The sequence below is a fragment of the Silurus aristotelis genome, assembly GCF_946808225.1.
Source record: "Silurus aristotelis genome assembly, chromosome: 17".
NCBI classification, from domain to species: Eukaryota; Metazoa; Chordata; class Actinopteri; order Siluriformes; family Siluridae; genus Silurus; species Silurus aristotelis.
The window spans coordinates 6,510,663-6,538,212 of record NC_139590.1 but is presented as its reverse complement, the minus strand read 5'-3'; the positions used below and the strand labels follow the sequence as shown (position 1 = coordinate 6,538,212).

Genomic DNA, 27,550 nt, shown 5'->3' with positions numbered 1-27,550 from the left:
ACTGTATTTATTACCATAGTTTATGACCTCAAGCAGGGGTGCAAAAAACATGTGAGACTTTCCTCCAAACATTACTCAGGATTAATATATTACAAAGTAAGCCCAGACGTTGCCAAATCTATCATTCATAGACAATAACATATATTTAATCCACAATCCATCTCTCTATAATGCTAAAAAGGTGTGATGAAAGGTATGATGTGCAGGAGAATGGAAAACTGAATTGCATCAATTATTCAAATATAGTTCTCATACTTTACTTTATACTTTAATTTCAATCAATTATAATTTTTATTCTGTTAGAAAAATTACAAATAGAAAAAATTATGAATAGGAAAAGACCCAGAATCAGAATTGGTAGGTTGCAGTTGCTCACAATAACATTTGAGTAAAGGTTAAAGTCAAATGAAATATGAGAAATTTTATACAAATAAAATATACAAATATATATAATATAAAATATACAAATTAAGTTATATAATAAGTATAGATGCTGACCAAACAATGAATCTGCAATGTTATTGATATACACTGTATGAAATGTGTAGCGGAAGTGAAACAAATTGCAAAACGTCAGACAGCAGTGATGCATTCTACGAGTTTCTGTACTTGAGTAGCTTTTTCACGTATCTGTACTTTACTGAAGTATTTCCATTTTGGGAAGACTTTTATTTTAACTTTATTTTAAAGTCAATTTTTTTATTTATTTCGATTGGCGCTTGGTGTATCTACTGAGCCCCAACATACAGTTCAGCATCAGTTCAACAGCAAACAGAACATTTTGAGAGGAATAATACAAATAAACCTTAAACTGAATCTGCTTGCTCTTAAATCCTGTTATTTCATTTGGTTCTAATTGAAATTGTTTTTTTAAGGTTTCGGTTGCATGGTAATTTAAATAAATATCAATCAGTGTTTGACTAAATAATATCATTCAATTAATAGATTAGTGTGCTAAGAGTAACATTAGAGTCCTTTTACAGAGTTGATTAAGCAAGACATTATTGGCATAATAAATCATAGTACTTTGGATACTTAAGTAGATTTAAAGTCAAATACTTTTGTACTTTTATTCAAGTTAAATTATAAAGATGGAATTGTAACTTTTATTGGAGTAATATTTATGTATGATAATGTATATAATATGGACCAGCTGGTGTTAACAGCACTTTTAACAGTGTACTCCTAACGTAATGCCTCATCCACGACAGATATCATCTTGAATTTCCGAACCACTTACGTTGGCCCGGCCGGTCAGGTGGTGTACGATGGACGCTCCATCTGTCTGCATTATTCCGCCACCTGGTTCATCCTGGACCTTATCGCTGCTCTGCCCTTTGACCTGCTCTATGCCTTCAACATCTCAGTGGTGAGCCGGTGCACACAGTGCACTCATTACAAGTATACAATTAAACCACATATTCTGTTATATAATAAAAGATTATACAACTATACATAATACAAGTGATATGACTAATTGTAACTGACATTATGCGGTGATAATTAATATTTTAATTGTAATTATTCTTATTGTTGTGCAACTAAAGCGTATGGAAGTGCAGATATTTTTATCCTACAAGTTTGCAGAACAAAGCCAAAGGAAAAAATATATGAACAAGAAAAAAATAGCTTTCATTGTCATTTAAGCCATATACAATACAGTAAGGTGCTCCATAAAAGTATATAATTGAACACAAGATCATGTAACACAAATCTAAATAGGATGATACATACAATGCATGTATGCCAGCATTTATTCCAAACAACACAAGACAATGAGACAATAATAACAGTGAGTGCTATTTACAGTGAATGTGAATGAGGTGCAGAGATTGTGTGACGTGACATGTCAGGGTGCATGCTGAGGGTGTAAAACATCATTTCTGTCTATAATCATTCACTTATTTCAACGCGTCCTGCATACTGAATCTGTAGTGTAATGAAAGTGTGATTAACCTGATAAGGAACTGTATCTTATTCCCATGTATTGAGGTAGAAATAAAACAGAATCCGAATGTAATTTCAGCAGACGTCTACATAGGTTGTTTAATTGTTTAATTCATTTCCCAACATTTATGTCAGAGTGTCTTTAAAAGTGTGTCCTTTATGCTATAAAGTCTTCGAAAGTGTGTCCTTACTTTTATCAAAGAAAAGGTACACATGTTGGACAGAGAAAACTTGGTTTGAGAGACGAGTGAAGGAGGCCATCTATGTCAAGGTGTAAAATCCCTCTCTCAAGGTTATATATATATTTACTGTATATAACCTTCAGACACATACATATACAGCTCATATACAATTTCACCACAGAATATGTGAGCTGCTTAAACTGTGTGAAAACAAAACATTGTTAGATTCTCTCATGTTTTTATCATTGCAAGATGAGAGATTGCCATATCATTGTATTTTCAGTGTCATGATTTTATGTGAGGAATATTTTCGTTTAATATTTCGAACAAATGCAATTAACTTTAATTGAATTCAGAGTAAACTAGATTGTACGGTCTTTAATCACTACACTGGGATGTGTTTTAATTATAACATATAGACAGAAGACAAAGTAGATAAAGAATAGCTAAAAAATAGAAAAGAAAATGTTTTTTGTGTAAAAAGCTTGCAGTTTTCATAATTTACTGTAATACTAATTATTATTAGAAAAGTCTTAAATCTAATACTGTGCTTAATTTCTTATCTTCTAAAGCATAGAGGGGATAGAACCATGCTTCTGAGTGGGAATTATAGTCTGTGTAACCTTGCTGTATTTTCTGCCTGAGGTAATGGATTAACAAATGCATTATTTCTTTTTTCTTCTGTATATGAAGAAATGTAGAATGATCAGAAGTCAATTCTGTATATGGACAAACGTATTGGAACACGACTTTCTTAGCCATATGTGGTTCTTCTCCAAAATTATACCACAAAGTTGTATGGGGGTTGCATTAAATTTTTTCCTTCACTTGACAATGCCCCTATGCACAAAGCCAGGTTCATGAAGATATGGTTTACATGAGTTGGAGTTATTGATCTTGAGTGGCCTGCTCTAAATTTCTGATCTTAACCCGATTGAACACAACTTGGATTAATTGGAACACTGACTGCACCCTAGGCTTCTTCGCCCTACATGGTAAATGGGGACTAAATGTGGAATAGGATTTTCAAAAAGCACGTACAAATATTATAGTCAGGTGTCCACAAACTTTTGTCCATATGGTGTATGAGGGTGGAATATGTTCATACAAAGTTGTCCAACCATCTTGTATGAAAAATTATATTTGCTTAAGGTTAAGCTAAAAGGTGGTCAAGTTACTGCAGTGATTTTTCTTATTGTATGAGTTGGGGAGGTGGTTGCTCAGTGGTTAAGGAATTGGACTTTGAATTTGAAGGTTGTAAGTTCAAGCCACAGAAAGCTGTTAGTTCTGGGCCCCTGAGCAAGGCCCTTATTACCATACGCTCAGTTATATGAATGTATTATAGTGAACTATTTTGCTGCTTTTGCAGACCTCCTTAGTGCACCTGCTGAAGACGGTGCGTCTGCTGCGTTTGCTGCGTCTGCTGCAGAAGGTGGATCGTTACTCGCAGTACAGCGCCGTGGTGCTCACACTCCTCATGTCCGTATTTGCTCTGCTTGCACATTGGCTCGCTTGTGTCTGGTACGTCATCGGACGCCAAGAGCTCAACAGCAACGACCCAGTTACCTGGGACATTGGTAAGCAAGTGCATGTGACCGCATGTTTGTGGCAGAAATGAAACCCACAACAGCAAACTTGCAAACACAGCTCTGACTAAATGCAATTCCAATTATGAAAAAGCATGTCCTGATCAATTATAAACCTAAAATCTGTTAATGGTTTTGCTGCTGTTTTTACCTTTGCTGTTGTGTTTTTCCTTTTTTTTTTTATGAGTTTTTACAGGTTTTTATGTAAGACAAGACAATGTAACAAAGGTTGTACACAATGTTTTACATGAATAAAACCTATATAAACCTATAAATAAATAGAATATATTAAATAAATTTAATATCAAATATAGAAAATAAAACATACTGTAAATTAGATATACTGTAGATTTATAACTAATTCAAAATAAGTTGGAACTTGAAGGCATTTAATGTAAAAAAGCTGTTGTAGTTTAGTTTTGCTGTGATGTTTGCTGATCAGGCCCTGATATTAGCTTCGTAGCTTACCTGCATCCAGCTGTTTCCCAAATTCAGCATCATTCTTAGTAGCCATTACTTTGCCAGGCAAAATGTAATAATATATTTAATAAGACTTAAGTATTTCTATCCCTTCTGCTACAAATTTAGTGTCATATATTTGGCTGTACTAAAGAAACACAAGATTCTCCAAATTTGGCCTAAGCTTTTATAATTAGATAAGAATCAGCCAACTATATGGAAATACTTTTTTTCATATTACATAAATTTTATGGACAAAAGTATTGGGACACCTGACCTTTCCTGCTATATGTGGTTCTTCTCCGAACTGTTACCACAAAGCTAGAGAAACTCAATTGTACAGGACGTCTTCAGATGCGCTATACTAAAATGTTGCTTCACGTGAACTTGGAAATCCAAATCTGTTCCAGCATGGCAATGCCCCTGTGTACAAAGTGAGCTCCATGAAGATATGGTTTATGTGGTTTGGAAAGTAAGATCTTGTGTGTTACCTAATGAATGTATACAGGCTGAACCACCACCGTAGTAGAGAAAAGATGATGATGATCAGGTGATCAGAAATTAATCAGTTCTCAGTCATGTTTACATCTTTGACTCCCTCTGTCTCATCCACGTTAACCCCTTGTTGCTTTCTGCCTTCCCATTGTTAGCTTAGTAAACTAGCCTGTGTCTGTGGTGAGTGAGAGCCAGGAAAAATACACCAGCGGTAGGTTGAAAATGCCGCGCAATGACAAGAAATGAGTTGATGGGCTGAAAATAGCACGCAATGAGAAGAAAAAATATTGATCATGTCACCGAATTGATTAAAACTAAAGTAACGAGTCTGTTTTGAAAATGTAAGAAGTAGAAAGTACAGATACTTGTGTAAGGAATGTAATGAGTAAATAGTGAAAAAAAAAAAGTGAAGTAAAGTACTGATACCAGGAAAATCTATTTAAATACAGTATTGTAAGTATTTCACTGATTTCATAATACCATATAACACTCATTTTTAAAATACTGTATTTGTGCAAAATAGAAGATAAGATGAAAAAAAAGTCATCTATATTAATGCAAATATGTAGAACATTGCTTAAGTCTATTTCCCCCACATTTTCATTGGTCTGACTCACTCTCAGGCTGGCTGCAGGAGCTGGGGAAGCGCTTGGAGACTCCTTACACAAATGGCACATTTGGCGGGCCTTCCTTGCGCAGTGCCTACATCGCCTCGCTCTACTTCACTCTTAGCAGTCTGACCAGTGTGGGTTTCGGCAACGTCTGTGCCAACACTGATGCCGAGAAGATCTTCTCCATCTGCACCATGCTCATCGGGGGTGTGTACAGGATCCAAAATTGTTTCTTTGCTTAAAAATTCTAATTACAAGCAACCAGCTGTTAGACAATTTTCAAACCAGATGTCTGTCTGTGATTGGTGCCTTACAATACAATATCACCTCATTATACACCTTTGTGTGATTCATATGCCATCTTGCATTAACAGTGAATTCTCTCACTTCGCTTCTCACAGCTTTGATGCACGCTGTGGTGTTCGGCAACGTGACAGCCATCATTCAGCGCATGTATTCGCGCCGCTCCCTCTACCACACTCGCATGAACGATCTCAAGGACTTCGTTCGTGTGCATCGTCTGCCTCAGCAGTTAAAGCAGCGTATGTTGGAGTACTTCCAAACCACTTGGTCAGTCACCAATGGCATCAATGCAAATGAGGTGAGATGATGAAGAGACTTAGTCAATTAATCACACCTAGGGATGTTACATTGATAGTTCAATAATGGTTATCAATCTGGCTTATAAATTAAAGCCCTGATACCAGTATATCAGGTGATACTCTGAGCCATAAGCTTAGTGCACACTGTTGTGCTAATGAGCACATGACATGACAGCAATCTGGACATATTTCATGACTAATGATGATAGCCAAAGCCAAACAGATTGCAAACTGTGCACTGTGAAAATATCAAGAGAGGATATTTTCGAACTACAGCATTTTTCTGTCATAAAACCAAAACGACAGAACCTGCAAAACATAAATCTCAGCACTGGCAGTATACAGCAATGCTGGAGGCTAGCAGGAAAACTATACAGATACATACTGTTCATACTGTTTTTAGACAATTAGCCAATATTGGGGATTGAGAACAGGGGATACTAATGCAATAAAAAACACAAAGCATATTTTACTTATAGTTGAACAGAGGCACCCTCTTAGTCTCCACTGCAGTCAACTAGCTAATGTTCAAAAGTGGAGTAGGCACTCATGTAAGCACTATTATAATGTATATACTATATATCTTTAACAGGTTAATCATTTCTGTATCAGTACTAGTTTCCTTATCAACAATCACCAAAATCATGTACTTGTATTTAATCCTTCTTGGGGAAAACGTTATACAAACTAAGGACAACCTAGTGATCCTTAAGGATTAGCTAAGCATAAGAAGCTACTAGGTGACATCTCACTGCGAAGCAAAGCAATTAATAAATTGTCCAAACATTTGTTTCAGTACTGTAAAAAGAATTTTTTGAGTATTAATCCCCCCCACACTAATACTGCCCTGTTCCCCTTCTAGCATATCTGATTATGTGTGAACACTCTTGCACTGACTAAGTAGGTGCCATGTTGGCACATTTTGTTTTAGAAATATCATGTGAAATATGGGTCGTAGCTCCATCACTAAGCTAATTACCACTCAAACCCGTCTTCACCCAAAAGCGCCTTTTGTTAGGCTGTCTCAGTGCTTAGCCCGAAGATGGCGGATAATTAGCTATCATGGAAAAATAGCGATGAAAGGGAGGCGGGGGTACTTAGTGACTCTCATTTACACTTATGCAAACACTAATTTATTCAGTGATTGGGGGAAAAACAGCAAACACACTTCAGACAGTTCGCAGGAACTCTGTGTCTCCTGACAACTGTTGCTAGCATGGTGCCTCGCTACTGTTAGCTTGATTTAAGTTCACGTTTAAAGTGGAGCAACGCCTTCAGGTTCACACAGTGTTTAATTAGAAGTAGACATGTGGCTTGATTATAGATATATTGTGAGCTATATATGTCTCCTTACTTCTTTGTGCTAGCAGAAGTCAATTCTTTTATTTTTCTCTGTAAGAAAATTATCCTATTTGAGAAAGGAAATGATTTTTATCTAAGAAAAGGGAATGATCCTATTCCAGAAAGAAATTTGAGCTGTTGCTACTGATGATGATGGTGTTCTGTCTGGTTATCAGTTATTATGAGCCATTCACTCTGCATGAATCATCCCTTTCAGCTACTGCACGACTTCCCAGATGAGTTACGGGCGGACATCGCAATGCACCTCAACAAGGACATATTGCAGCTGCCCGTCTTCTCCTCCGCCAGTAGAGGGTGCCTGCGCTCGCTCTCTCTGCACATCAAGACTTCTTTCTGCGCTCCGGGGGAATATCTTATTCGGCATGGAGATGCCCTACATGCTCATCATTTCGTTTGCTCCGGATCCCTAGAGGTGCTTAAGGATGGGATGGTGCTTGCCATATTGGGTAAGTTCTATGTAACAAGGATCTTATTACTACCATTGTTTCTATTAATGTAGAATGAATGTGCTCGGTTGCCATATAATCATCTATATATACCCTGTCCATATGCATTGATGAGATATTATTTGGATTTTGGAATATTCACAGAAATGATACGCATCGATGTATGTGTGTGTGTGTGTGTGTGTGTGTGTGTGTGTGTGTGTGTGTGTGTGTGTGTGTGTGTGTGTGTGTGTGTGTGTGTGTGTGCGTGTGTGGGCGCAATGCTGGTATGAGTGTATCAGGCATGGCAGTTTGAGTGCAGTCTAAAGTCAGTGGAGATGGCAGCACATCCAACTCATTAAAAATCATCCCAGCTTGAATGTTGTATTTCAGATTGACACAATGGTCCAGTCTAGTTAATAACCCAGCTAATAGGGTTGCCAGGTTCTCATTGTCTGGGCTAATTTTGTCTTCTGTCACAACAGACTACTTTTACTTTATAAATGTGTGATTTAGGTGTCTGTAAAGACCATTTAGGGTGTTAATGACCACCTGTGCAGATTTTATTTTAAAAAGGCAGAGGAGGAAACAGGCAAAAATAGTAAGCAAATGAGCAGACTAAAAACATTGCAAAGGCTTGAAAGTTAAAAACATGCTTGGAAAATCACTAAATGGAATAGATATGAAGTTGGTGTAGCTGTTGGTGATGGATTCTGAAAATAAAAATTCCTAGAGGATGTAGTCTTCAAGTAATGGTATTCTTTGGAGGCAAAAGTATTGGAACACCTAACTTTTCCAGCCATATTTGGTTCTTTCCCAAGATGTTATACAAAGTTTTAGGCACACCTAGGACATCTTTGGATGTGAACTAGGAGATCCAGACCTATTTCATCATGACAATACCCCTGTGTGCAAAGCCAGCTTTATCAAGATATGGTTTACAAGGGTTGGAATGGAAGACCATGAGTGGCCTGCTTTAGAGCTCTGACCTCAACCCTATTGAATATGATGAATGTGAACGCTGACTGCACCCCAGGACTCGTCGCCTCACCCACCAGTATCTGCCTTTACTAACACCCTTGTGGCTGAATGAGCACAAAACTCCACAACCACACCCAAAATCTAGTGGCACATCTTCCCAGAACAGTGGCGATGATGCACATGATGAGTAAATGTGGACTGGGATGTCCAGAAAGCACATGCGAATCAGGTGTCCACAATTTTTGTCCATGTAGTGTAGTTATGATGGAGGTATAGCGGTGGTGTAACTAAAATAGGCCACCAAAGGCAAATTTACAAAAGGCCCCTAAATACAATACATGGTTATTATGCCATTTAGATTGCATAGGCTATATATAATTCCTGCACTGATAGCTCATTTAATACATTATTTAAAAGAGATCTAGCAGTTTAGCAGGTAATGGCACAAGCTTCTCATTTGCCCATGTACATAAGTACAGCCCTAGAAGAAAAGAATATGAAGTATTTATTACCAAAAGTTGTCAAGATAACCCTAGACTTTTGAGCATGTGGCAATTTATGATTAATTGTTAGAATTTATCTCTAACCAGGTTACATAAATACTTGTCTTGTTATAGTGCTGTAGGCAGTGGTGTTGGCTTTATACCATGCATGACCTGTGTTTGTTTATGTATTTATTTATGCTGATGTGTGGCTACAAGGAAAGGTCAAGAGTGCCTTTGCTGTTCGTCTTTTATATATAATGAGTTCCCATGGGGTTTTCAGCTGGTCAGTACTACTGCATTTGCTGCTTCGTCTAATTGTTGGTAAGAGTTCTCGAAGGCACATGTAAAGCCATTTTCCAAACAGGTTTTCTCAGCCTCATTGTATAATGCATGTGTCAATGCTTAAAAAGTTTTTTCTTTTGTATTATTAAGAGAAAAGCTGCTATAGTAATTGTCATATTTTACCTGGTAGCTATTAAACCAGATATTTAGCTATTAAGCTATTTATAAAGTTGGCTATTTAGTTAGCAGTGGTTAACCAACCATTCTCTAGAGGTACCCAGCTAAGTATTTTAAAGCTAGCATTTGTTTATATATCACCACTCAAGAAGAAGTATCCCACTGTTAGCAAGAACATAGCAGTTTCCCAATTTGTACTGTTGTTGATTTGGAATTAAATGTTATATAATTTAAGATTATAAGAACGCTCTCATTTGATGTCTTTGGTTGTTGTGTGCAGGTAAGGGAGATCTGATTGGAGCAGACCTGCCAGGGCGCGATCAGGTGATCAAGGCTAATGCAGATGTAAAAGCTCTGACCTATTGCGACTTGCAATACATCAGTATCAGAGCACTTCGTGAGGTCCTCGAGCTCTACCCCGAATACGGCAACCGCTTCAATGAGGACATTCATCACAACCTCACATACAACCTCAGAGAGGTGAGATCGCCACAGAGACATTGTATTTTAAAGTTATTTAAAGTGACCATATAGAAAATAATGATTAAAAACTACTGCATGTTTTTTTGGGAGGTGAATCCAATAGTTTTTTTTAATGGGCTGTAATTGTAATAAGATGACATGCAGACCACATACAGGAGTCTCGTGGTCTCAGAGGTTCACCAGATGGTAATACGTAATTCATTGTGCCTCAATGGGCCTATTCACACTTCAAATTATCCAGCAAGGAAACAAAGAAAACCACTGACACAGATATAGCAACCATTTTTATATAGAAAAAAGTCTTTAGTGTTAAATAATTAAAGCTAATTAATAACTAAATATATACCAATCTATTCAAAGCAGGTTTACTAAAATTACAATTTTAATGCAACTGTCACATTGTGTCTCATTTAGTCCCTGTTTTAGTTAATGTTCAGTACAAAATGCTTTTAAATCTTTACAGTGCTTCGAGGACTAATTTGTTTCCATCATCTCTTGTCTATTCTTCCCTCAGGGTCAGACTCGATTTCCTCGCTCTCCGAGAATTTCACAGGTACTATTAGCACAGGCACATTCTTTGCATGTTTACAACACACAGATGCACACACATACACACACACACACACACACTAGCTCACACATGTGTATTCACAGTTACACACGTTCATACAAAATATTCCTAGCTACATACAAATGCTCACACAATTACACTCAGGTAAGTGACAAATTTTGACACCACTGCCACCATTGAATCTTCTGGGATTTAATACTGGAGATGCTTGTGATAATAACTTAACTGTGTGTAAATTAGACTTTCAGAAATAGCTCTGTCAAATCTAAAGTATAAGCAAAATATGCACTATATAGACAAAACTATCGGGACACCTGACCTTCTCCAGCCATGTTTGTTTTTTTTCCAAAACTGTTACTATAAATGTGGAGGCACCCACGTGTACAGTATGTTTTTTATCTACTAGCATTACATTTTCTCTCTATTTGAACTAATAGACCCAAACCTGTGCACAAAGCTAGCTCCATGAAGATATGGTTTACATAGGTTGTGAGTGAGAAGTGGAAGATCTTGAGTACTTTGCTATCTGGTGCACTATTTACACTCCAGGCCTCCTCAACCTACATCAGTGCCTGACTTTACAAACACCCATATGGCTGAATGAGCACAAATCTCCACAAGCACACTCTAGTGAAACATCTTCCCAGAAGAGTTGAGGTTATTATAACATGGGAAAATGGAAACTAAAGGTGGAATGGGGTTTAAAAATCACATGAATTGTATGGTGAAGTGTGTAAAAACTTTTTGTCCATATTGTGTATGTATAAATATGTTTAATTGTCTTTAAAGCGATTCAGAATGCAGCCTCTTGTCACTCTACAGTGAGGGAAAAAACATGACATAGAAATAAACGCAGAACGAAACACATGCAGAGTCACAGTTACCATCTGACAACAGCATGTCACAAAGTGTATTATTCCTGGTATTGTATAGCAATTGACCAACAATTGCATTGTATAATGAATTGTTACTGGACACTTTTTTAAAACGTTTTTTTACTCACATTAGTATAAACATGTAACTTGAATTACAGCCAGAACTACTGCTAGAGCTGCAATTAAAGAAAATGGATCAACACCTACTGACCAATCAAAATAAACAATTCAACAGGACTGTAGGATAAAATGTGTTTGCTATTTCCCTTTTAAATGTCAGTTGTTTTTCAGTTCTGTAATCTGTTTACAGTATATTGAACTGGGCTTTTTTTTTATTCATATAATTTTGTAAGAATGTCTAACATAAGAGATCTTATCTTTCACTAATTCTCTTGTCTCTCCTCCCTCTTTCAGGGTCGTTCCGAATCCCTCCTTACTCCTGAGCCAAAACTACCCTTTATCATCGAGGCAGAGGAAGAGGACGATCCAGGACAGGAAGTTGGCAGGCAGCCTTTGCTCTCCAGCATGGAAGGGAACTCAAACCATTCTGCCCTGAGTGCCATGTTAGGGGAAGAGCTACGGAATTTCAACATGCTCCGCCTCTGCCGCTCTCCAAACCAAGGCTACAGAGGACAGAGCCCCTCCCCAAACCCACCATCCAACGAGGAGCTGTGTCCACCTGTGATCGACATGGACCCTGTCAACCGCCCGGCCAAGCTGCTCATTCCCTCGCTTACATGCGTCAGTCCATTAGATCTGAGCCCCAGGTAATGGCTATCACTGCACCCTTAATAATCACACTGCAAAACAAAATACAGCATAAACTGCTCAAATAACTTGCATTGATTTCAATATTTTGGTGCGCATGGTTGAATCAGTGTCAGCTAGTGAAGGGGAAGTGGTCGCTTAGTGGTTAAGGCATTGGACTTTGGATCTGAAGATCAGGAGTTAAAATCCCAGCCACTCCTGGGTCCCAATCCTGCTCAGTTGTATGAATGAGTTATCTGCAAGTTGCTTTTTGAGTTATCTGCAAGGGCTGTCAATTCGATTCAAATATTTAATTGCGATTAATCGCATAATTGCCAGGAGTGCAAAAACATTTCCACACGGACGGTTAATGAGGTGATACCTAAGAAACTGTACCTCTTCTAACTTTAATACGAATTGCATAATTAAAGAATATTTGTATTCTTTATATGTCATTTGGTTTATTTAAAAGTAGGCATTTCAAGCCTTCTATTTATATATTTTTATCATGTTTGTTATGCAAGTATTCACTGAGATTCAGGTTGTTTTATTTGTGTATGTAAAGATAGATGACAGAGACAACAGAGAGCGCCCCCTGTCTGTTTGCTTTATTTTACAAAAGCGTTTTGTTGTTATTATGAGTGTCGTAGACGCTGTTATTATGAGTGTCGTAGACGCTACATATTTTAAAGATGTATTTCTTTATCTGTACGATAAAAAAAGACAGTTATTAATTAAAGTTATTTAATTAAAGTTAATTAAAGTTATTTTCGGCGTTATGAGGAAAAAAATGCCATTCAACACAAATGTTTACAGATTAAAAATCATTTTTACAGTGGTTTATGACGGTGATCAGGAATGTCTCTGTTCTCAGTCATGTTTACTTCGCTGACCGCCTCTGTCTCATCCACATTAACCTCAGACTTCCTGTTACTTTCTGCCCTGCTCACTGGTTGCTTCGTAAACTAGTCTACATCTGTGGTGTGTGTAAACCAGGAAATGATACAGCAGTGGTAGATTGAAAAAGTCACACAATGATAGGAAATAGGTTGATGTGCTGAAAACGGTGCGCAGTGAGAAGAAAAATATTGATCATGTCACCAAATAGATTAAAACTAAAGTAACGAACCTGTTTTAAAAATGTAAGAAGTAATAGGTACAGATATTTGTGTAAAAAATTGAATGAGTGAAAGTTAAAAGTTATAAACAAATAGAGAAGTAAAGTCCTGATACTAGAAAAAACTACTTATGAACAGTAGCAAAGTATTTGGACTTCATTAATTCCCACCTCTGTGGTGGACAAAGTACACAAACTATGGACTTGAGTAGAAGTAGAGCTATACTAAGTGTAACAAATCTCACTGGTTCCACGCTGGAAGAAAGAGAGTATTTTACTTTTACTTTCAGCTCGGCACTTTCATTTTCAGTACTCACGCTGGGGTTCACCCACACTCTCATGGTTCTGGACACTTTCCGCCTGAACCCACTAACAGGTCGGTCCATCTTTTCCCAGCACCCAAGCTCCTTGCTATGAACTTTTAAATCTAAATAAACAATTCAATGTATTATTTGATTTATTATGGCTATAATGTTCCTATTATCATTTTTATCACAAGACTGTTGCTCAATTACCTCAGTTTATGTGAAAAGACTCCAATGTTACTCTTAACACACCAGTCTATTAAAAGAATGATATTCATTACTAAAACGTTGAATGATATCTATTAAAATTATCATGAGCCCAAAATCTTCTTTTCAACTACTTAAAAAAAAACGCACAAATGAGGCCACGGGTGTTGTGGCAAGTTCGAGTCAGAAGTTTCTTCGATTATTTATTCCTCTCAAAATGTTCTGCTTGCTGTTGAACTGACGCTGAACTGTATGTTGGTGATCAGTAGATACACCAAGCGCCAATCAAAACAAGTTTAAAAACAGAGTGTGCGCTCGACCCTGATTGATGGATTGATGCGTGTTTGAACAGTTACGTTTTTATTCACTTATAAATAAAAAGGAACGACTGATTTTACAAAATGTAATTGAGTCGAAACTAAAACATTTGACTTGTGTTATATTGTACTAAAGTTAAAGTAAAAGCCTTCCCGAATGGAAATATTTGAAAATCACGTACAGATATGCGAAAAAGCTACTTAAGTACAGTAACGAGCTGTATAGTAAGATATTACAGAATTTTACTATCAATAGTTATACTAATATACTATCAAAAGTTTTTTTCACAGATAAAGATTGGCAGCAATAGTTTGAGAATCCATGAAGATAATGCAGCATCACGGGACAGTTATAATAGTTAACAAAACCTAGAAACTACAAAGAAATTAAAAAAGTAAAAAAAACTCGCCTTAAATATAAACTAGAAATATTATCACAGGAAATATCAGTGGTAAAACACCTTATTACTTTTTATATCAAGACATTGCTACAAGCGTCTTTTTATTTTTATTTGTTGTTTCATTGTCTACACTTGAAATACTGAATCATGTTTTAGTGTGAGGGTGAGTGGACAGTAAGTGGGCTGTGATTTTTCAGTTTAGTCATTGTTAAGCCAAAGACAGTTTTCCAGAAATGGACTATAAAGTTATCAATCTTTTTGCAATACATTTACTAGCATTTGGCAGATGCACTTATCCAGAGCGACTTACAGTTACCTCATTTATACAGGGTGGTGCAGGGAAAGGGCGAACCTGGGGCAATGGAATTTCAGAGTCGTCACCAGTTAGGACGTCATGATTGTGTCCCATCTGCTTATTTCGATCCAACGGGTTCAGCCTTAAAAAAGAAGTCTCCAGGTGGTGTTCGAACAGCCTGGACAACAGAGAATATTGAGGCTGTTCAAGCTGTGAAGAGCTCTGGCCAGTCCATTTGACAAAACATGCATCATCACCATGCCAAGGTGTTTCTTCGCAATTATGCACCCATGTTGTAATCGCCTAAGCAGACGGAACACACTCATGACATCCTAACTGGTAACACACTGTCACCGTTCTTAAAAAGGTCTTACAGTAAACTCTCGGTGTGCACCACTCCACTGCTTTATTATAACTAATGGCAAGGGGTTCTAAACGGTCACCAAATCCTAGTTCCAAAATGTCCAGTTTCCTTGCGCCACCCTGTACAAACTAACCAGCTCAGGGTTAAGGGCCTTGTCGTCTTTTATGTAATTTGCGGCATTTTGCATCGAGAATTCATCCTCAGGGTCCAGATCGTCAATAGCAAGTTCTACTGCCAGGTTTTAAGCCGTGTGAGGGTGGGCAATTGGCGAAAGCGACCGGATCTGTGGCCCAACAGTCTCGAAACATCTTGATGCCACCTCATATGACCTTTCAATCAGTCCAAAATCTTAGCCGCTGAGCTCTACCTCCCAATCAAACATAAGGTCCTGTCTGCACATCTGATCCTTTGCGGGAATAATCAGAATTTCTAATTGTCAAAAAGGGTCACATCTTATGTAAAACAAAAAAAAAAGAATTTACGAAAATTTTTAACAGTAATGTTAATATTACTTTTCAAATATTAGTCTCTACAATGAAATGAAACAAACATCTGACATATTTACATAGTCTAAAAAGCTGCAATCAAACAGTCCTTTTTCACTGACTTGATTGCTTTTAATCATGCAAATGACATTTCCTGAAAGGTCAGCATGCTTTAACGAATGTGGAAAACACAATGGGTTGTACAGATATGTGTTTAGATCGAGACTTTGTGGGAAAGAGCATATTTAAATTAAATGTTAGACTATGTCTGATACTGATGTCTTGCAGGGTTGTGGATGGTATCGAGGACAATGAACCGGCATTTCACTTCAACGTGGAGCCCAGTGAGGTTACGTCGAATCGAAGAGGGAAGGGTAAGTGCCATTTTTTTGCTTAGCGCTTGCCATTTTAAGTGGATAATTGGTTGTGAATACTGTACGTATTACCTAGTAATAAGTGTTTGTGCTGTTTAGATCCATTTCAGGTCAATGCCAATCTTTTACTTGAAACGGAAGAAGTTAGACAAAGCATCTCCCAACTCAATACAGAGGTATTCAACGACACACACTTTTACACTCGTTTTTCAGGGCTACTGAACATAAATGTTTTCATTTTATATTTTACATTTAGTGTACATAAAAAAAAAAAAAACATTTACTCCTACAACCTGTTTATAAAATAAACTTGTTTAGATAGATAGATAGATAGATAGATAGATAGATAGATAGATAGATAGATAGATAGATAGATAGATAGATAGATAGATAGATAGATAGATAGATAGATAGATAGATAGATAGATAGATTTGCAAGTTCTCCCACTTAGAAATCATGGAGGGGTCTGAAATTGTCATCGTAGGTGCATGTCCACTGTGAGAGACATAATCTAAAAAAAAAAAATATCCAGAAATCACATTGCATGATTTTTTAACTATTTATTTGTATGATGCAGCTGCAAATAAGTATTTGAACACCTGAGAAAGTCAATGTTAATATTTGGTACAGGAGCCTTTGTTTGCAATTACAGAGGTCAAACGTTTCCTGTAGTTTTTCACCAGGTTTGCACACACTGCAGGAGGGATTTTGGCCCACTCCTCCACACAGATCTTCTCTAGATCAGTCAGGTTTCTGGCCTGTCGCTGAGAAACATGGAGTTTGAGCTCCCTCCAAAGATTCTCTATTGGGTTTAGGTCTGGAGACTGGCTGGGCCATGCCAGAACCTTGATATGCTTCTTACAGAGCCACTCCTTGGTTATCCTGGCTGTGTGCTTCGGGTCGTTGTCATGTTGGAAGACCCAGCCTCGACCCATCTTCAATGCTCTAACTGAGGGAAGGAGGTTGTTCCCCAAAATCTCGCAATACATGGCCCCGGTCATCCTCTCCCTAATACAGTGCAGTCGCCCTGTCCCATGTGCAGAAAAACACCCCCAAAGCATGATGCTACCACCCCCATGCTTCACAGTAGGGATGGTGTTCTTGGGATGGTACTCATCATTCTTCTTCCTCCAAACACGTTTAGTGGAATTATGACCCAAAAGTTCTATTTTGGTCTCATCTGACCAGATGACTTTCTCCCATGACTCCTCTGGATCATCCAAATGTTAATTGTCAAACTTAAGACGTGCCTGGACATGTGCTGGTTTAAGCAGGGGAACCTTCCGTGCCATGCAGGATTTCAAACCATGACGTCTTAGTGTATTACCAACAGTAACCTTGGAAACGGTGGTCCCAGCTCTTTTTAGGTCATTGACTAGCTCCTCCCGTGTAGTTCTGGGCTGATTTCTCACCTTCCTTAGGATCATTGAGACCCCACGAGGTGAGATCTTGCATGGAGCCCCAGTCCGAGGGAGATTGACAGACATGTTTAGCTTCTTCCATTTTCTAATGATTGCTCCAACAGTGGACCTTTTTTCACCAAGCTGCTTGGCAATTTCCCCGTAGCCCTTTCCAGCCTTGTGGAGGTGTACAATTTTGTCTCTAGTGTCTTTGCACAGCTCTTTAGTCTTGGCCATGTTAGTAGTTGGATTCTTACTGATTGTATGGGGTGGACAGGTGTCTTTATGCAGCTAATGACCTCAAACAGGTGCATCTAATTTAGGATAATAAATGTAGTGGAGGTGGACATTTTAAAGGCAGACTAACAGGTCTTTGAGGGTCAGAATTCTAGCTGATAGACAGGTGTTCAAATACTTATTTGCAGCTGTATCATACAAATAAATAGTTTAAAAATCATATATTGTGATTTCTGGATTTTTTTTTTAGATTATGTCTCTCACAGTGGACATGCACCTACGATGACAATTTCAGACCCCTCCATGATTTCTAAGTGGGAGAACTTGCAAAATAGCAGGGTGTTCAAATACTTATTTTCCTCACTGTAGATAGATAGATAGATAGATAGATAGATAGATAGATAGATAGATAGATAGATAGATAGATAGATAGATAGATAGATAGATAGATAGATAGATAGATAGATAGATAGATAGATAGATAGATAGATAGACATACATATAAATAAAATATTATTGCAGATGTATTTCAGGCACAATATGTGTAAAGAATAAGGGGTTTATGGTATTTACAATATGCAATATGTACATTATATGTACATTATATAACTGTATAGAAGATATACACAATGTTTAATGCTGAGACCTGTATAAGTCTTTTCAGAGTTGTGTCTTATTTTCCTGGCCCTGAAATAAGATTTATCTCTGACTAAAATCTCACAAGGTGTATTAGAGGGGTGGTCCTATCAGTTGAAGTTTTTCCTTTTTTTCTTGACACGTGTTCATCAGAAATAAATACACATCATTCATTTTAATTCTTAAATTCTGTTAAGCTGCTGTTAAGACAATGTTCATTGTGAAAAGCGTAATAGAAATAAACTTGAACCTGAACTTGAAAAAGGGTCTTTCAACATTTTTTGAGCAATTTTCCTTACAGTTAGCTATAAATTATATAAACTACTCCTTTGAAAATAATGATAGAGTCTGATCTGGAGCATCACCCCTTTCATGTCAGACACTTGAGTTGCAGTTGTAAAAATGGGAAAATGACAAAATGTATTCAAACTAAATATTTATTTTTAAATTGATGAAACATTAAACTGAAAATATACAAGATAACAATAAAATATACAAGTGTTTAATACATCACTAATGCACTTAGTGGGCAAAAATGTATTTAAGGCAATGCAGTAATCAGGGTCCATGGCAACCAGGCAATGCAAGTTGGAAAAATAAGTGTATAAGATAAAACTGATCATAGGCTATTCTAAATATAAAGATATAGGAACAGATTAGTCAGCTGGAAAATGTTTCTTGCACTAAGGGTATTTGTGGTAAACAAAAAAATTATAATAAATGAATGAATGAATGAATGAATGAATGAATGAATCAATCAATCAATCAATCAATCAATCAATTAATCAGTCAGTCAATCAATCAAACAAATGAACAGACTCAAATTATTTAACAATGACTTAAATAACAAACCAGTATCAGTGCATCAACTTTGTATCCTATGTTTCAGATGAACTGCTTAAACCAAGAAGTGTCCAATCTGGCCAAAGGTCTGCATGAGATGATGCACTTCCTTCATACCCATTTGACCCTTCAGCATTTCCCTTCTGCCCTTTCACCATATTCCTCTTTTAGCCTCCACGCACAAACCAGCAACACCAGCCTAACAGCATCTCCCTCTGACTGGCCCCCTCGGATGTCTTTAAACATGGCCACAACTCCCAGCTGTGGCTGCGGAAGAGGCTCTGTCCTGGGACAGGAAGTGGAAATGGAGCATCTTCATCCACCTCCCAGTCCTCCACATAGCTCCTGCTCTCACCCATTGTGCTGCCCTGAACAGGAAAGACTCTGCGCCGTGGGACTAGAGAGCCAGCCGAGCCCATACCAGCCATCCAGGACAACACCAAATGCACAATATGTGGGCCACTCAGTGAGCCGTCCTGTGCCCTGTCTTCTCAGCTTGGCTCCAAGCAGGATGGCTTCTCAGACAGTCTCTCCAAGCCAATCTTTGTGTTCGCATGGCAGCCACAGTCAGTCGCACCCCTCTCTAAGCCTGCAGACCACCCCTGACCTCACCTGCCAACGTTCCACACCTATCCACATCTCTCTTACACCAACTGGCCAATCACAGCCCTTTACAGCTGTCAGTCCACTTCTGCATGCTGGGATTTGTAGCCCAAGCTCCTTACACTTGCCAACAGGGCCTAGACAGAATGACCTGGTTGGGTCAAGCCCTGTTCACATGCCTGAACACATCCCGAATCCCACTGCCGAAATGACTGATATGGAGAGTTTGGGTCCTGCAGGGGTCTAAACCACAGTACTTACTATATTTCCTTCACAGATTTTTCAATGTAAAGACTTACTGCATGCCAGTTCCTCCAAAAAAAAAAAAAAAAAAGCAGTGGTGTTGCAAAGAGTTTACAGCCTGCCCAGAAATGTGCTTCTTCTTCTTTCTTTTTTTCTTTTTTTTTGCCTTTGCGTTCACACTATTACCTCATGATCTCCATCACAGCTAGCTTCACCAAAGAACAAGTGCTACTTGGGCTTTTAAACTAAACGAGACACAAATGTTTAAATGATGACATGTATAGGATACAAACACAATAGAAATTTAATTAGATATTCTTTTGAGTGCAAAGTATGTGTAGGGAGATTTGTATGCCAAACAAACCAAAACCAAAATCATTGCCAAAAGCATGGCATGAAGAGGATGTTTTCGGTACATTTCTAGTCCCTGAGAAAGATTCACCTTTTATTAGTTAAAATTGTTTTAGTCCAGTCCCCTTGAAGGCTCCTTCCGCCAAGAGGCTCTAGGTTGTCAGTGTTGATGCATCCCAGTAGTGTTACCTGTCAAAGGGAACAGAAAAATGCCAGGGTTCGGTTTTTTTAGAGGCTGTTTTTTCTGATTTTTTTAAGACAATGACTGAACTAGTTTTTCTCTAGTTTTCCAGGTCAAAGCACTACTTCCACCAAAAGGTTTGGTTCTGATGAGTATTCCAGGTAAACATTGATTCAGGGCATCCATGCTGCATCACTGAGAAACAAGATAAGTGATTAGCAGCAACAATAAGACGATTATATACATAATCGAGTACCCATATAAAGGACTGGTAGCTCAGTGGTTAAGGCATTGAACTCTGGATTGTAACGTCAAAAATTCTAAGCAAAGCACTACCACTGATGGGCCCTTGCGCAAGGACATTAAACCTCAACTGCTCAGTTGTAAGTCGCTCTTGATAAGGGCATCTGCCAAATGCTATAAATGTAAATGTAAATATTAATGTCCCAGATCTCTCAAAGGGGCCTGAACTCATTCCAGGTGGGAAAAAAAGGCCAACGAGTTAAGGAATCCCTGGGAGTCCTCATCTCACATGAGTTCTCATTTGTCTAAAAAGCTCACTCATTAGTGTACAAATGGCAGTGCCTGGGTATTGCTGTAGGAAAGAGGAGTAATGTGAAATGTGCATGCAATGTGCCCCACATAGAAAGGGGAGGTAAAGCTGTTTCTTGATGCATGAGCTCAAATATACTGAATGTAAAACTTTACCAAGTGTCTTAGATAAAAAGATCTTGAAAGCATTTTGGCCTTGAATGAGTCTAATAGCAAAAGTATTAAACACCATTTAAAAGTAGGTTACATGAAATTAGGATAACATTTAGGAGCACTTTGCAAATAGGACACCAAGTTCATTCTATTTGTAGTAACAACCCTTGTGAGCAAGATTTACAAGTAATTCATGCACCTCTCTTCATTTCTTTTTCTTCTTTTGGTTTCTCCCATTTGGGGTCACCACAGCGGATCATCCGTCTCCATACTACTCTGTCCTCTACATCTTCCTCTATCAAACCAACAACCTGCATGTCTTCCCTCACCACATCCATAAACCTCCTCCTTGATCTTTTCCTTTCTTCTTGGGGGTCTTCTTCTCTCACTTTGTCCCCAGAACGTCCTACATGCGCTGTCCCTCGAATAAGCTAATTTCTAATCCTGTCCATCCTTCTCACTCCCTATAAAAATCTTAACATCTTCAGCTCTGCTACCTCCAGCTCAACCTCCTGTCTTTTAGTCAATTCCACTGTCTAAACAATACAACATCGCAGGTCTCACCACAGTCCTATAAACTTTCCCTTTTACACTTGCAGATACTCTTCTATCACAAATCACTCCTGCCACTCTTTTCCACCCACTCCAGCCTGCCTGCACTCTTTTCTTCACTTCTTTAACACAATCTCCATTACTTTGCACTGTTGACTCCAGGTATCTGAACTCCTCCACCTTCTCCACCTCTTCTCCCTGCAATCGCACCACTCCACTGCCCTCCCTCTCATTCACACACATGTACTCTGTCTTACTCCTACTGACTTTCATTTCCCTTCTCTCCAGCGTGTACCTCCACCTCTCCAGGCTCTTCTCGAACCACAAATCACAATATCATCCGCAAACATCATAGTCCACGGAGACTCCTGTCTGACCTCGTCCGTCAACCTGTCCATTACCTCTGTAAACAAGAAAGGGCTCAGAGCCGATCCTTGATGCAGTCCAACCTCCTCTATGAACCAGTCTGTTGTTCCTACTGCACACTTCACTGCTATCACACTGTCCTCATACATGTCCTGAACCAACCTCACATGCTTCTCTGACACACCTCACTTCCTCATACAATACACAATTGCACCTCTCTTCATTTGAACCAAATATTTCCGCATAATTTTCCTCCATCTGATGAATATTTTAAAGTACTGAAGTGGAGGGTCAGATTGTGCACTGGGAGTTCGATCCCGAGTTTGTTTTGCGCACATTATCAGGGTATCTATGTGATTTTGGTGTCTTTGATTCAAGTTTTCCAGTTTCCTCTGGGTTCTCTGGTTTCCATCCTCTGGTGTTCCAGGAATATGCTGTGTAAGGATTGGCTACTCTTGGTGTCCCATTCAGGATCTATTCCCACCTCAGTGCCAGAATTCCCAGGATAGGCTCCAGATCAAGCATAATCCTAAACTTTAAGACTGAAAGTTACAATATTTAATTGTTTGGATGAGGATTGAAAAAGTGTTAGCAGACCAAAAAAAACCTCTGCACTGGTTTGGAAACACACAAAACAGAAAAAAGTAGATGATTCGCTAATTACACAGGTTGCAAGCTAGCTAGCAAACATTATTCAAGCTCTGACAGCTACTATTTTGGAAGTCAAAATGGAAGTCATTTATATACATAAAAACCTATTTCCCGAATTAAATAGTACAAATGTATTCATCAAATGAATTCTTATTCTGGACAGCTGGTGCCATTGAGATTGTGGTGGGAGTTTCTCGTGGGTCTGATTTAAAAATATTTTCTGGAACGCATGCTATTTTTTCTAACGTGGATATGCCGCTTGAGTTTCTTTTGTAGAACCTAGAAACTAAATGTACTACAGATAAGCCGGTACTGGAATGCTGTGGTAATTAAATTACCACACTGCATGATTCTACTCTCAAGATATTTCCTTTTATTTTTTTTTCTCTCGTTGCTTTCTTTTTTTCTCTCGTTGCTTTCTTTCATTGCTTCGGTTGTTCAGAGGGGAATATTTATGACTTGCTATTATTAGCTTTGAGTAGCTTATTGATTAAAACTTTTTTTTTGAGGTTGGTGAATAAATGTTCCGGTATTATCCTTTACACTTTCTAATGAAAAACAGTTAGTGCACAGGTTTTTTTGGCTGTTTTTTCTGAATCTATTTTAATTTTTATTTATTTACTTATTTATTTATTTGTATTATTTATTAAATGTCCTGCACATTTTAATAGCATTATAAGGCTTTTTTAGACTTTGTTATATTATTCTTAAATTTTTAAATGTTTTGTTAATGATCATAAATGTATGAAAACATGTTTGCCTGCCTTTTGGTGTCCTATATTTGTATTTACCAAGCACAATAATTTATTCCCCCTTTTTTTTCTCCATAAAAGCATAACGTTTGATTACATCCAATGCTGATTAAAGTGTACTGGAAATATTTAATTAAACGTTGCATTTTTTTGCAGAAGCGCCGACGTGCCTATGTATTTTCTCGTTGTTGTTTCACTCTGCAAATAATCAGAAGAAAAAAGCTAATCAGAAATCTCAGGGGGTGAGGCCTAACTCCATTGAGAGCCTTACCCAACTGTTTGTTTACTTTCCCTCATATTTCCTCCGCCTTTTTTTCCCCAAGCACATTTTGTCAGACAAAACACAAGGTTTTAATGCGTGAAGCTTCCCACGCAGGTTGTCTGGCTGATGGACAGTGTCACTAATAGGCTTTTAAATTTCTCTCTCTCGCTTTCATTTTCTGTGTTTGTCCTGCAACTATGGTACTCTTACAAGATCACAGGTTTTTACATTATCTGGTTTGGTGTAAAGAAACAGCATGGGGACTTGTTCCACAGATGGTGGCTGCCTTTTGTAGGATCGTGCTTTTAGGCTATAATGAGCCCTTCATTAGAACAAACTATAAAAAGACATTGCCTCGATGTTCGACTGTTTCATACACAGACGTTGAGTAGCCCTAATTAGGCCAGCACCACTTGCTATTCTGATTAGCACAAAATAAATACACTATATGGACAAAAGTATTGGGACACTGACTTTCCCAGCTGTATGTGATTCTTCCAAAAACTGTATACAATTGTATAAAATGTCTTTGGATGTTGTAGAATAAAATGTTCTCTTTAGCTAAGCTAAGAGACCCAACCCTGTTCAAGCATAGCAATGCCCCTGTGCACAAAGCCATGAACATATGGTTTACATATTTTATTGTGGAAGATCTCGAGTGGCCTGCGATAGAGCTTTATAACCCTATTGAACACCTTTGGGATGAATTACTTTGGGAGGAACTCCAACTGCACCCCAAGCCTCCTCACCTCACCTACATCAGTACCTGACTTTACTAATCCTTGTGGCTGATTAAGCACAAATCTTCTCAAGCACACCCCAAAATTTAGGAAAACCTCTTTTTAAAAGTGTTAAGGTTATCATAACAGCAAATGGGGACTAAATGCAGAATAGGATGTCCAAAAAAACATATGAGTCTTATGCTAAGGTGTCCACAAGCGTCCATATAGAGTATAATTACATGTATTGCTGTGGAGCATCCAGAAAGTGGGTGAGTTCCTGTTATCACTTATGGTTAGAACAGGTCTGTCACCAGTCTTGATTTTTTTTTGCTCTCAAAGTGTGTACTTTTGTATTTTTACACAAGTATGAATGCAATAGGATTATTATTACTTTTACTGGAGTAATATTTAAGCAGAGGGTTAGTACTTAGTACTAGTTTTACTCCAGTACAGGAATGGTGTATTAAATATACCTCTAGAATTTCAATAGTTCTGAATGTCATTGTTGTACTGCAGTTAGTTAAATAAAATGAATAAATAAATTAGAACAATTGCAGTGCAGAGAACTTTCTTCTGTTTGACTCTGAATCTTTATAGTTTATAGTGAGGTGGTTAAACTGATGGTAAGGAAACATGTTTATAGCTGCTATAACATGAAAAAAGTGAAAAGTTAATAGACATTCCACAACATTTAATGAGACTTTAAACGATTACAAGTGTAATGTTCATGTAATGAATAGACAAGTGTACATGTAATGAATAGACATTCAGTGTCATCCAGATGAGGATGAGGTTCCCTTTTGAGTCTGGTTCTTCTCAAGGTTTTTTCCTCATGCCATCTCAGGGAGTTTTTCCCTGCCACAGTTGCCACTGTCTATTAGAAATTAATACGAACAAACTTTTAGGCACTAAACTCCTTTACACAACTTTATAATCACTGTATCTGCTTTGAGACAATGTCCATTGTGAAATAGAAATTAAAAAAATTAAATAAACAGTAACAGTATCTCCACTTCGTGTCGGGCCACATTTGTCAAGTCAAGAGGCTTTTATTGTCACAGTGGTACACAGTACACAGTAAAAATGAGACAATGTTCCTCCAGAACCCTGGTGCTACACTAAACAACATAGAGCTACAACACACAACATAAAGCTACATAAAGTTCATAGAGTGCAACCTCGTGGTTATTATTATTATTATTATTATTATTATTATTAATAATTTATTTAAAAAATTTATTTTTCCATCCTTGTTATCAGTTATTATTTACATATAACAGCCCTATTGTGTTTTCACGTTATTTAACACCTATTGACAACCCGACAGCTGTCATTGGACTTTCATTAGAAGTGAATGTCAAGTAAACAGCTTTAGGTTGTTTTCTCAGTCCAGCGAAATGTGTTGAAATTCTTCTCTGTACTAAACACACAAGTGCTACAGATTCTCATGTTTCCAGATGGTTTGGGGGAAATTGGTTAAATGAGCTAAATACATTTGGAATTGAGCACTGCTATGCTCCATCCACCCAGCTGCAAATAACATCTGCTTTATAAATCTGAATACATTTCTAATTCCAAACACATTGTAAATCATGTGCTGCTCTGCAGAGAACAACATTCTTGCATTAAAGAATAGTTTATATCTTCGAACATTAGGACAAATCCTTATTTATAGCAGATGGTGGTTGAAGGTTAGGCGATTTCATTTTAATTACAGCCTACTGCCTGTGCTCATTCAACAATGGTAGTAATTAGCAGCGTTTATGTTTGACAGAGTGTGAGTGGGTGGAAAATAAGCTACTAGGCTGCGTGTGTTTATTATTATTATTTTTTTTGCACTTCAACAGAAAGCTGAACGAGGACACATAATAAAAAATAATCTCAAGAATGTTTTTTGTGGTTATATGTACAGTGTGTAGCGCCATCCTAAGGTGAGAACTAGCAATTACATTTATAAATAAGTAGAAATTATTTTTTTTTTCAATAGATAGATAGATATTTCCTTCCCCTTCCAAAAACATGCCAGTAGGTAAATTGTTGGTTAAGACGAATTACCACCAGGAGTACATTTGTGTGAGAATATGTGCGTGCATGATATCCTTTGATGAACTGGCATCTCCTCCAGGATGCATTGACGCCTAATGTCGCTTTCCTGAGAGAGGCTTTGGATCCATGGCAACCCTGATAGGGATAAAGAACATACTGAAAGCCAGTGAATATAAGTAATGTTTACAATGTGGCAATAATGTGTTACAGTATTTTAGAATATGTCTAGCAGTTGGTGAAAACAATCGAGCAGTTAAAGCAAATTAATTACCATGACACGATTGATTCTTTAAATAGTTTTATAGTATGATATATGAAATATATGAAATGTTTCCACCATCATCAGGTCATCAGGTGATAAATAAGTAAAACATTCACTGACACAATTTTAATAAACATTAAAGGTACTCAAGGATATTTTTTTGCTGTGCAATCATTTGGCCACATCCTGTGTCCTTTTTTTTTTTTTTTTTATCAGTTAAGGGAAATGTATAATCAAGTTCTTTCACATGGACCTTGACAAACCAAGTCTTCCTGGACCTCACTTTTGTGCACATGCTGGAACACACTTGGGCGTTTTAGTTGCAGAAAATCCTCCTGGATAATTCTCTGCTTTCAACAGTTCAACAGGAAGAGAACCACATGTGAGTGTGACAGTAAGGTGACCACATACTTTACGCTATACAGAGTATTCATCACCTACTTATCGAGTCCCTCAGGCAGAAGTGAAAACGCCGGCTCGCATGGAGACATCTTAGGGCGGCATTTTTTTACTGGATGCCCATGTGCAATAATTTTGGCACTCAGTTTTGCCACACCAGGTTCTACAACATCAGTCTTGACAAATCAAGTCTTCCTGGACCT

The 27,550-nt window shown here is 37.8% G+C and overlaps 1 protein-coding gene across 1 annotated transcript in view; it reads left to right on the top strand.

The window, feature by feature from the left end:
* Positions 1–22,192, top strand: part of kcnh4a (potassium voltage-gated channel, subfamily H (eag-related), member 4a) — a 52,422-nt gene extending 30,230 nt beyond the window's left edge. Inside the window, exons 6-16 of the mRNA XM_083567322.1 lie at positions 1,212–1,369; positions 3,499–3,706; positions 5,293–5,487; positions 5,682–5,881; positions 7,441–7,690; positions 9,875–10,074; positions 10,592–10,630; positions 11,938–12,290; positions 16,050–16,135; positions 16,235–16,311; positions 19,299–22,192. Coding sequence (XP_083423448.1) covers positions 1,212–1,369; positions 3,499–3,706; positions 5,293–5,487; positions 5,682–5,881; positions 7,441–7,690; positions 9,875–10,074; positions 10,592–10,630; positions 11,938–12,290; positions 16,050–16,135; positions 16,235–16,311; positions 19,299–20,102 — 2,570 coding nt within the window. The 3' untranslated portion in view covers positions 20,103–22,192. The remainder of the gene's footprint in view (positions 1–1,211; positions 1,370–3,498; positions 3,707–5,292; positions 5,488–5,681; positions 5,882–7,440; positions 7,691–9,874; positions 10,075–10,591; positions 10,631–11,937; positions 12,291–16,049; positions 16,136–16,234; positions 16,312–19,298) is intronic.
* The last annotated feature ends 5,358 nt before the right edge of the window (positions 22,193–27,550 follow it).